We start from the raw sequence: 13140 nt of genomic DNA, 5'->3' as shown, positions 1-13140 counted from the left end.
GCCCATAAATTAACAGTACCTAAAGAACTAAGGTATTTATTAATTTTTGCATCTGATAATTGTACGAAAACATAATCCTCGTGTACAGAAGCAAATCTCCAAACAAAGAATATGTTTTTGTCCAAACCAACCATCATTACAATCACTAGTGTCAAATATTTCAGATAAACGTAGATGTATATACATTAAAGTTAAATTAGATATCATTGATACTTCATCAATAATGAAAAGAACAACATTTTTTAGATCTGCTCTTAAAACTTTCAGCACATGATCGGAAAGTCGTTTATACTTGGGAGTATGACCATGTTCAACAGGCAATTGAAGTAATCTATGAATTGTCAAACCATCAATATTAAACGCTGCTATACCAGTGGGTGCTGCTACAGCAGTATCTTTATTAAGATTCTGTCTTATCCAACATTTTAATTGTTTTTTATTATGAAACTTTTCCCGGTACCACCCTCTCCACTAATATATAATCGTAATACTTTATTTGATCTTACAGTATTAATTACTTTATCAAATACTCTTTTCTGATCAGTATTTCAATTTTTTCAATCATTTCAGGTACATTAATTTTTGAGCTAATTATCACCGAGATCTCTAAAATCTTGCATTGCTTCACTAGCTTCTATATTTTGTATACCTATAGGATTTTCAGAATCATCCTGAGATACGTGCTTTTATGCATCGGCATCCAAACATTGCTCGACTAACTGTTTTGCAGTTTCAAATGCATTTTGCAATTCTTCCAATTTTCGTGATATTTAACGCTTCTATAAGATGTAACTTTATNATTCTCCTAAATATTCTTCTCAGATGCTACCTGTCCGGCGCTAGGCTAAAGACGTCACATCTTTCCTCCAGTCTCATCCCCTCCTCCTCCGACCTGAAGGCATGCCTTCCCGATCTGTCAGAGAAAGGGAAAATATGACTGCTTCAGACAGATAGAGCCAGAGTAGAAGAATCCTACCTGCCCCATTCGCTAAACTAAGCACTCATACTGTAAGATACAGACGAGGGAGGACAGCACCAGTCTATTCCGGGGGAGCCACGGGAGAAAGACCGGTCCTAAGAGATCAGATTCGACGGATGGAGAAAAGGATAAAAGGAGACGCACGGAGAAAGACGGAGCTTTTTTTGCCTTTGGCTTTTCGCCTTTAGCTTTTTGCCGATTAATGTCGAGACGAATAATAGAAATTAGAGTCAAGTCGAAGAAAGAGTCGTAGAGCGTTAAGCTTTTGTATAGAGATATATTTGATATAAGTTGCGGTGTCGGATACTATTGTATTATTGTTTATTTAAAATATACATACTTATATTCTTGTTCATAATAGAAGAGTACACATTAATCGCTCGGAACCTTAACATCCTGAACATCCCTCTTTTACAAAGGAAGAGGATCAAGAAGAAGAGAGACAGAAAGATAATAGATAGAGAAATAGAGGATTTCTCTTTTTAAATCTTACAATACCCTAACATACATATAATAACAAAAAATATTATATTATATTATATATTGAAAATAATTTGATAATAAAATGAATTGAAAAATATTATTACAAAATAATAAATATTAACAATATCTATTTCTATTTTGAATGGACTCTTTATACGCTTGTAACATCTCTTTTCTTTTCAATTTATTTTCTTTAAATAACGCACGCATTCGTTTATTTTGTTTTATACTAATTTTTACATCGCGCATTAAGGAATTAATATTAGTGTTTTTTAACATAAAATTTTTGTCTCTACACCACCAAATAATACATTGAACAATAATTACGTGAATCATAATATCAAATATTTTATCACTATGCTCAATACACTCATGCCAACTCATATTCCTATTCCATTCTTTAAAATGTTGTATAAAATCTTGCGCAATGTTTCGCCTATTACTTCTTGTTTTTAACAATTTAAAAACTCGATTGACTATTTGTTTCGCGCAAACAAAAAATTCACTATTTTTGAAATATAATTCGCATTCCGAGCAATTGTTAACTTTTTTTAGAATTGAAATTATCATTACGCGAGAATAATCTGAAAATGACGCGGAAATACTATTATCTACTGTATTATTCGATACAAAATCATGCACTTCATCATCGCCGTTGTCATTGCGAGCGACATCATGCACTTCCACGTCTGAAAAGTTACCTTTCAAACACTCTTCTAATGATAACAACATAGAGTTATCATCAACGGCCTCGCAATTACCGCCAACTATAGATACTGACTTCATGTTGCTTAGTAATGGAGTGATGTACGACTCTTCAAACTGTGAAGGAGTGGGGTTAATATGACGAACCGCGTGACTTCTAATTTGACCAAAAAAATTTTCTAGCGGATCTTGATTACAATATCGAGCATTTAATTTATGAAAACCAAATTGTGAATGTAAAATATCCCATAATTTTTGAAACCCGTCTATAGTGAATTCCAGTTTGTAACAGTTGGCACATTCTTAATAATTTCACGTGAAATCTTATCAACATATTTCATTTCGCGTAATATACGTTTTGCACTTACCCAGAAAACATGGTGAACACTTGTTTCACTCACCGCTTGTCGCAGGTCATTGTCTTCAACACACTCTTTATCACTTCCATTCACACTGTCAAATAAGTCGTTGAAAAAGTTAACACTTTCCGCGGTGGCAAGTCCTTCGTTTTCCTCTATTTTTAAGTCCTTGTCTTCGTGGCGAACAACATTTCGTAACATATATTTTTATGTTACATAAATAATTGTGTCATCTGTTGCAAAGATCAACAATTTTCTCTAAGTAATTTTTTAACGCCATATGTAACTTATTTTACTATAAAATGAATTATATTTTACATAAATAAAAGACATATATATTTCAATGTTAAAAAAAGATTGATAATCTAAGTTTTAGGGCCAATTTTTGCAATCTCCGGGTAGTCTTAACTATCGATAATTTATCGGAAAATCAATCGTGATCGTCGATCAACCGTGATTAGTAAGTAATGGTCAACGATAAATACGATTGGTCAATTCCATTAGAATAACCGGTAATTATAGTTAACCGGAGATTATGAAAATTGCCCTTAAACTTATTTATCTGTATTTTCTAACATAATAATACTTACAATTTGATGTGGCCAATGTTTCAATGCAGCTTGCCATTGTACCACTTAACACTTGAACGGCATATTTCACACGCATTTTCTTAATTTTATCCTCCATAATGTCCTCACATTTAATTTTTTTTAATTGCGGTCGAATTTTGTGTGTCTCTCTGTCCATAATCCACGCAGTCTTAATTATGTCCCACGATGCAACTTTCGCTGGTACGCCATTCTCGCAGCTCATCGCTAAGTTCTTTGTTAATAAGTTATTCCTCACGCCTTTGATGAGATGTGGTCCGTCATATAAGGGAACAATTACATATTGCCCCACTTCAAACGTTTGATCTTTTACAAAAGAAATGAATATAAATTAATTATTTACATACACTGTTATAAAAATACCATACTTATTGTTATTGCTTACTCTGAGTTCTTTCAGAAGACTTGCGTTTCATGTCCGTACGCAGTAGCAGTTTCTTTATTGCAGCCATGTTCGAAGATCCCTGGTCACAAACTGTTGCAACGATGTGAAAGCCTAGATCGTTAATTTTGGAAACATGTTCTTTAATACAACGCACTAATTGCGCTGTATTTGTTTGTTTGCAACAAAAATTATAAGAAATGGGCATCTTCCAGCCCGTGTATAATCCGCGAAGCATAAATACCAAAACGTGATCAGCCATCTTTCCGGTGCGATTATTGCCCCAATCCTCAAGTCCACATATGATATCCTTACGGTTATCATATGTGATCTTGGGTTGAATAGACACCTCGTTTCACATAAGAATGCACACTTTTCAATTTTTCACTGACATCTTTGGAGCTATAGATTCCAAGTGTCTCAAAATAAAAGTGTTCAAACCTGCGGAGACTGGTATTTTCTGAAGCGCTAAATGCAACGTTTGAATAGATGGCATATGTGAAAAAATTTGACGTAAATAAGAATACGCGCGCTTTCCCATCGTTTTATACAGCGTCAACATCAGGACCTTCTGTTGGCTGCCATAGCGATGACCCTACATTAAATTAAACAATAACATTGTTATGTTTTACATAATGTTGTGCATGATATTATTTTGCTACATAGTGATAATATCATGCATAACTTGTACGCACATATTACATAAACACAATTTCTAAGCATACTCTGTTTTATTTAGCACAAGCAAGATATTGATAATAAATAGAAGCGCCATTGAGAAGAATTGTGTCCGCTTTATTTTTCAGAGAAGAATTATGCCGCTTTATTTTTTATTGTAAGGAGAAATATGATAGTTTTAAAATTATGTATCAGGAACACATACCATTTTTATATGCAATGTTAGATTTATTTATGTATATTTTCATGAAAACACAAGTGCTAACATGCATTTTATTTTCTTGCTTAAAAAAGTGCAAGGTCTTCCTCACCCAAGTAGTTGCCCAAGCATTCATTATTTATTTAATATAATGCAAAAATCAATTTGTAATATAATATTTACTCTGTATCGCAAAATTTTTTTAAAGACAATTGTAATATCAAATCTGAACACATGCACATGTAATCCTTTTTTTCATAAACCTAATTTTCATAAACAAAATTACATATATATACATAATCTGCTCAGATTAGCCAATAGAGCAATAACTGCAGGTTTTTTGCAATAAGCAAATGACACACACACACACACACACAGAGGAGAGAAATACGATTTTTTTCATTTTTTACAAATATAGTTTTTTGATACAGTCTGTCCATATTATGTACATGATCATAGAAGGAAAAGGATTACTCTGTTAAGAGTTGAAATATAAATAATTATGTTAATGCCATTTTAAAATTAAGAGGTAGCATAAAGTAATGCTTAAAGATTAAGAAATTGAATGCAAAAATCACGAACAAAATTCACACCATGCAAAATTATGGTAATACTTACATATTTTATAGTTTCGTCTTTATCAATATTATATATCATATGGGTTGCTTGTTCTTTTTTTGAAACTATATTACTGGTTTCTGCAGTATGCAACATATGCTCCTAAAACAGTAGAAATGTTATCAATATTTCAGATATGTTAAACTTTTCTTTCATGATTATTTCATGTCACAATAATAAAACAATAAGAAAAATATACTTCACATATATTTTCTTCAGCTCATTGCTCAGTAAACCCTTTTGAAAAATAATTTTCTTCAAAGTATCACGTGGTATTTACATGCACACAAATCCACTCGCACTAATGTTAATATAATGATGTACAAATGAAGAAATACATGGCAACAATATTTGTATGTTGTGGAATAGTAAGTAATGTATTAAAAATAAAGAAGGAAAAGAAGCATAAAAAAATTTGGAAAAATATGTTGTGTATGAGGAATTGTCAAAGTACTCATACCTTTTTATGCTCACAGAATATATATATATTTATTTATTAGCAAAATTCAACTGTGCCTTATCATACTGCATTATGGCAGCATTTACACAAGAGAAAGCGATTAATCACAAAAGAAAAAAGTAGTAGAATCGATACTTGCAAACATCTAATGATCAATTTAAATGTAAACGCGTGTTATTGCAATTACCATTGTCAACAACATTCATGTATAAAAAGACTAAATTCGCAGCAAAAATTATGTAAAGATAATTGTTAAATTTGGTTGCATAAAGTAAAAAAATTAATTGGTCTGTTCTTTGTAGCTGCACTGCTGAACTGGTGCAACAAGCTAGAGTGAGAAAACTTATATTTGTCTCACTTTAACTCATTGCGCCAGTTCAACAGTGCAACTACAAAGAACAGACCAAATATATTCTATATTCCTATGCTATATAAAATATGCGTAACTTCTCACTATAAACAAAAGAAATAACACGTTGACAAATAAAAATTAATTTTAATGAGGAACAATAGTACTATAAGAAGTCGTTTGTTTCAATGTAAGGAAAAAATTTGCTTTCTCTGATTCATTTATAAAAAATAAAAAAAAATTCATTTATAAAAATTGTTAAAATCATATTTTTTAACTATTGTATTCTATTTTTCTCAAAAATATTACATGAAAGACAATTTCAGTGGTCACGTATGGATTCATATACAATTACATAAAAAACCATCAATTTAATATCAATTTATATATATATATATATATACATATATATATATATATATTCGCAAAACTGCATAATTTTAAAATCAAGGTATTAATTATAAATATATGTTTTACATAAACAAAATAACATTTAAAGCAAATAAGATTAGAGAATAAGAAGAATAAAATATGTATACATATATATATACACATATACTTTAAGTCTTATTTACTTTAAATGTTATTTTGTTTATGTAAAACATATATTTATAATTAATATCTTATATATATGTGTATATATTGCAATTGCTAATAATTCGAAGTCCCTTTTAGTATAATACAATTAATACTACATATTAAATTAATTAAGCAAATAAAAATATATTTGTACATAAAAAGGAAAATGCCAAGTAGCAACACATGTATTGAATTTGTACATTCTCATGTACTGAATTTGTATTTACATTCTCATTACTTTTAATCTTAAATAGCAATAATTACACTTTTAAGCAAGATATATACTTATGTGTTGCATGCACATATATTTATAACTAAAAGTTTCAATATTAGTATTTTAAGAAATTAATAAAATGTACTGATTTAGATGCATTTTGCTACTGATATTTTTATACAGTAAAAAATGCATTAATATTGTAATTCATATATATGCTTTATGTGTATTGTTTCTTTGATTTAATGTCTATAAATATATAAATAAATAGAAAAAGTAGTAAAATTATCATATTTTCTGTAAATTCATATACTTAATAACATCAACACAAAGAAAACTAAGTGTACATATACACTCATAATTGTATACAAATTAACATACAAAACATACCTGTGGTGCATGTTTGGCGTTTATTATCAGCATTTCGAAGAATAATTTCTGCGTTGTTGTCATGTCCTCCATTACGTCTTCCCACTTATTCCTTCGACGGATCCTGTGGATTTCTTGACGTTGTCTTCTAATTATGTTTTCCTTCTTATGCAGCATCTTCCTTTGGGTCCTTATTTTCTTTTCAGTCCTTTATTGTTGGTATTTCTTAATATATCTACATCTTCGCCCATGTTCATGGGCACTGGCACAAAGTTAGAGATGTTTGGAACATTTTCTATTAAGTGAACATGATCTTCTAAATTATTAATAACAGGAACATTCTGTTCTACATAACAAGAATTTAATTTTAATGATGGTACTGCGTTATCGTTCAAACGTCGTATTGGACCATAAGGCAATACCATCTCTTCAGAGAAATGTTCCGTACAAATTCTCAACTTTGCCAGCACTTCTTTTGACGCAATAATAATTAATATTGCGTACTGTTATATCATTGCATGATAATAAATAATAATCAAGAAGTAAGATAATGACCGTAACAAGTAAAACACAAAATAAATTGCTTTTTTTGCTTAATGTAAATAATGCTACATGTTAATCATATTATGACTATATTTATGACAATATTATTATGATTATACTATTTTATCTATTTCTGTTCATTACTCACCGATCAATTCGGTTTTGCCAATGATTGTTAACCAGTGTTCAGCTCTGCAGCGATCCATGGGGAATCGATGGACTGGTATTGCTGTCTTAGATGTGCATTGTGGCACACAGCACTTCCAAACCATCTTGATGTTCCTAAAACTTCAATGCTTTATTATAATTTAAGCACTTACCTTGTAATAAATTATTTAATAATAAAAGAAATATTACTATCTTAAAAATCTAGGTTATCTTACTACTATCTTAAAAATCTAAACTTATTACTAATGTTATTAAATTATTGTTAATAAAAAAAACTTAATAATAATATATATATATGTATTTTTAAATATTTAATAATATAAATAAAAGTATCTTCTCTTTCTTTGCAGAAGTCAGCACAAAGTCTCAAGAGATCTCTTGTATGTGTATGTGTATGTCATGTACGTGTATGTACATGTACATGTGTGTACGTGTATGTCAATATGGCGAGTGATATATGTGTGGGAGCGATCGCACTGCCCTCGGCCTGTGTACCCAAGTCCGGAGTGAACTAATGCCACTTCCGTCACCCGCTAAATAGCGGCAGTCTGGACACCCTGGGCCATGCGAAGGCGCCGCGCCGGCCGTTGCGCTGGGTGATATACCCGGCCGGCGGATTTTTGCCCGCGGGTTGCGGAGTCGGGTGGCGCGCCTCGTAGCAGCCACGGTGGGAGCTACTCGCCGAACGAGACCGCTACGCCGACTTCGAGTAAGCCGGCGCCGGAAACCCATGCCGCCCGCCATGCATGACAGGCGGGCTCCGCTCGCGTCTCTAGGACGTCCATGCACACTCACTCCTAAACAATAGGATTTATGCGTTTATTCATTAATATTATTTGTATGTAATTAACTTATAATCTTATTCTTATAGTTAGAGTAATTCCTGGATCTGGCATACAGAACGAAGTTTTAAATGCATTAGTTACTGTATATCAGATACTAATAATTACAAAAATTTCTCTAAGGCTAAAACATGTTACAATATTTCACACGATAAGATTGTCGAACACAGTCATAACACAACAGATGTTATGACTGAGAAAATAGGAATAAATGCAAGTAATGGATGGATATATCTGATCCTTTGAATGATACAGATTCAGCTTTGATGTTAGTATATTTTATTTATATTACACTAAAACAAATTGAATCTTTATAATATAATTAACGAATTGTATTTATTTTTAGATAATAATACAACAAATGTAATGTTTACTACTGCAATTGATTATACAGAAGCAGATGCAGATTCAAAGGTTACGGATTATAATATTCACTTATATATTATATATTATTATTATATAGTATTTACTGTTTTTTGCAGACTTTGAAACTTGTCGATGACTATATACCTCAGATATCCAATTTTATTACAGGCGAGGTATTAAGTTCCTGTATAAGATAATAAATATTGAAAACGTGTTAATATATTATACGCGTATAAATTATTATATATACAGAATGATTCAGACCACTCGTACAGCCCTTTCATTTCGGAAATAGAACATTTTAGAGATAAATATTTCAGACAAAAGTTGTAGGGCTTCAAAGAATCTATTTACTAACGTTATGAATTTAACCTTGGTCTTAAATGGACATCCCAATTTTTTATTATATCGTATTTTTCTAGCAATTAATTGCCACGAAAATAAAAAGTCTCACCGCCACCCCCGTCGTATTTTATTGATATACAACAGTATACGGCGGTCGTTCTTCCTAATCTTATTATAACATGTTATTTACTATATTTATATATTTATTTACAATTTGTTAGAAGAAAATTATTATTCAATATTAACTTTCTGCAAAAAAAGTATATAAATGTCCTTAGAACCTTTTGGCCTTCGCCTCTTTTTAATTTGCATATCGTCAGCTTCGATCCACACATTAGAAGTACCCTCTCTACATATACTTGTATAATGACCATTATCGATACTTGATCCATGGTGAAATATGATATTCATGACCTTATAAAATTGCCTATTTATTAATATTTTAGTTGTTGGAACAGTACATAAATTAATATTATGTATTTTCATTAATTTTCCATCCTGTAATGAAAATATACGTATAACAATTATTTTTTTAGTTAATATTAATTCATTTTTAACCAACATATCACTTTGTGTACAACATCCACATAATTCATTAAACGATTGATGCCAATGTGAAAACGTGGCATTTATAAAATCTTGAAGCTTATAACTTTTCTTTTTCAAATCATTAATAAAAATTGAAATAATTATGTTATTATTTGTAGTACATTTTACATTATCACAGGATTTGCACCGACTTATAGTATTTACCTTTTATTCTAGTAAACATTTTATATAGTCATATTTGGTACAAAGAGCTATAAGAAATTCGGATGCATCTCGTTTTGTTACTGGAAAAATACTCTCCTAAACATCGCCGTATCGCATATGTATTTAATTTAGCTACTCCATTTTCATATCGATATGCTAATTTACCTAGAACATTTAGTTTATCAGAAATGAACAATTGTTTTCTAATATCATTTAAATGTAATAAACATTGTAATACTGCATTTGCATAACATGAAACCTTATCTTTTGAATCTTATTTTGAAAACCATTTATAACCCATGTAAAATTTTGTCTAGTTTCTTGATACGGCTCTTGAACAGAAGAAACTATCTTTGGCAATGTCCACAAGACATCTTTTACTTTACGATGACGCTGTTTTGAAATAGTAATCATTGCTTCCTCTGTTTTATACATTTTTTTAACCGATTATATTCAATAATAGCTTCTTCACTAGCTTTTACTGATGAAGAGTCATAGTTAATTAAATACAATCCCTTTATAGATGTTACTCGCGATAATCCAACATAAACTTGACCACAATTAAATACAGAGTTATCTATATCCATGATAGCATTCTGCAGACTCAGTCCTTGACTTTTATGAATGGTAATTCCATAACTTAGAGATAGTGGAAATTGTTTTCTAATGACATATGTCATTAGAATCTATCCATCACTTCAAATTTAACACTTACTCTTTCAATGAAAAATATTCCATACCTGACGGTAAAGAATTTTATTTTTCTATATCGTTGGTCAATTTATTTTCTACAATTGAAATAACTGTAGCAATTGTACCATTTACAAGACCCAAACTCGCATCAATATTACGCCGTATCATAATTTTTGCTCCAATTTTAATAACAATTTTCTGTGAAAGGCCAGCTGTCCTAGAATTATTATCATCATTATCTGACGATAACTTTAATATTTTTTTTTAAATATGGAATACATTCAATAATATCTTCAGCAATTAATAATATTTCTTTTGAAGATATACGATGTAACATTGCATCGTTCAGAACGTTGCACATGTGACAAGTAGGCAACAAACATACGGTGTCCGGTGGCAAATCATTAATAAAATTACATAATTCATTTAATCTAGACTCAAATGAAATACCTTTGAATGATATTTTCCTATTCTCAAGAATCTTAGAATTAGACTTTGTCAGTAAACCAATTCGAATTTTGGACAATAAATCATGGTAAGATGTGTCTCCTTGTTGACGTATATTGATTGTTAATTCGTCATAGTCAAATAACGTAGCCCATAAATTAACAGTACCTAAAGAACTAAGGTATTTATTAATTTTTGCATCTGATAATTGTACGAAAACATAATCCTCGTGTACAGAAGCAAATCTCCAAACAAAAGAATATGTTTTTGTCCAAACCAACCATCATTACAATCACTAGTGTCAAATATTTCAGATAAACGTAGATGTATATACATTAAAGTTAAATTAGATATCATTGATACTTCATCAATAATGAAAAGAACAACATTTTTTAGATCTGCTCTTAAAACTTTCAGCACATGATCGGAAAGTCGTTTATACTTGGGAGTATGACCATGTTCAACAGGCAATTGAAGTAATCTATGAATTGTCAAACCATCAATATTAAACGCTGCTATACCAGTGGGTGCTGCTACAGCAGTATCTTTATTAAGATTCTGTCTTATCCAACATTTAATTGTTTTTATTATGAAACTTTTCCCGGTACCACCCTCTCCACTAATATATAATCGTAATACTTTATTTGATCTTACAGTATTAATTACTTTATCAAATACTCTTTTCTGATCAGTATTCAATTTTTCAATCATTTCAGGTACATTAATTTTTTGAGCTAATTTATCACCGAGATCTCTAAAATCTTGCATTGCTTCACTAGCTTCTATATTTTGTATACCTATAGGATTTTCAGAATCATCCTGAGATACGTGCTTTTATGCATCAGCATCCAAACATTGCTCGATTAACTGTTTTGCAGTTTCAAATGCATTTTGCAATTCTTCCAATCTTTCGTGATATTTTAACGCTTCTATAAGATGTAACTTTATATTTTGAAATGATTCAGCATAAGTTTCACATCCGTCTTTAAGATCCTTTAATTTTCGCCAAAGTTTAAACATTAATAGTAGCGAAAAGAAATAATTTTCGGGTTGGATATTAATATCATATCTTTTATGTTTGATAAGATATCCAGGTTGTCGCCGTTTCAAATAATTGCCATTATCTATTTTATAATATTCGATGAATTCGTTCCGCGGCTTGGTTTTTGTTATATCGTACCACTGTGCAAATTCATAAAGAGACGTACATTCTAATTCTTTAGGTCTATTTGGATAATAATCATCTACCAAAGATGGATAAAATATATCTGTTGATTCTTTGTCAAGAGCTTCTATTTCTTTTCGGTTCTTCAATTTTCTAAATCGAATATGATTAACATCTAACCACTTAATAGTCGTATTTGGATCAGTGCCATATAAAGGAATACCTAATAATGTATCAGCAGCCTCGAGTACTCCACACTCCCTATTATTTGTAAATCGTAGTGCAATGTTCCAAAGATAACCTGCTAATGATTTATTTTCATTACTTTTACTATTAAGAATAGCATCGTCAGATAACTCACTTTTTGCCGCTTTATTAAGATATTTAGTGACATACCAAGTAAGCAACGACGATCTTTCTCCAATAAATTGTATGTCCATATTTCCTTCCCAAGTAGTAAGAAGGACAGGATTATAATCATTTATATTGACTTCTTCATCCGTTCGAGGGAGATCGTAAAGTCAGCTTCTGTTTTTTAATTTCTTTCTACCTGCTATTGAACTTGCAACGTCTCTTATAATCAATGTTTCAGTGATAGAACGAGGAAACCCGAAACGACATCTGCGAATCATTTTACGGAGACAATAATCATTATGTTTATGTCGTTGATGGGTATTGACCCGTCTATATAATAATGGTGCAATATTTTTATTAGGCATTTTACAAGTTATGTATTGTAAAATGAATTTAGAGACTTCTTTGTTAGAGGATTGGCCGAGAATAGGCGCATTTTTAATCCAGATTAATAAATGAAAATGTATACCTCTACCTTGATA

At 30.8% G+C, this 13140-nt stretch overlaps 1 protein-coding gene across 2 annotated transcripts; it reads right to left on the bottom strand.

Moving 5' to 3' along the window:
• Positions 1-834: 834 nt before the first annotated feature.
• LOC112590299 (uncharacterized) lies at positions 835-4113 on the bottom strand. Of its 2 annotated transcripts, XR_003114110.1 has the most exons (4): positions 3520-4113; positions 3117-3440; positions 2569-2759; positions 835-913 (listed from the first exon to the last, which is right to left on the bottom strand). XR_003114110.1 is itself a non-coding variant. In XM_025306372.1 (3 exons), exons 1-3 carry the CDS (start codon positions 3776-3778, stop codon positions 2734-2736), a joined length of 609 nt encoding a protein of 202 aa, XP_025162157.1. In that variant the 5' UTR covers positions 3779-4113; the 3' UTR covers positions 1601-2733. The 2 variants fall into 2 exon arrangements, 1 of the variants encoding a protein (XP_025162157.1); XM_025306372.1 differs by lacking the exon at positions 835-913 and having other exon boundaries at positions 1601-2759.
• Positions 4114-13140: the final 9027 nt, after the last annotated feature.

Source organism: Harpegnathos saltator, unplaced genomic scaffold, assembly GCF_003227715.2.
Source record: "Harpegnathos saltator strain DR-91 unplaced genomic scaffold, Hsal_v8.6 scaffold774, whole genome shotgun sequence".
NCBI lineage: Eukaryota > Metazoa > Arthropoda > Insecta > Hymenoptera > Formicidae > Harpegnathos > Harpegnathos saltator.
This window is presented reverse-complemented; position numbering and strand designations above follow the sequence as displayed.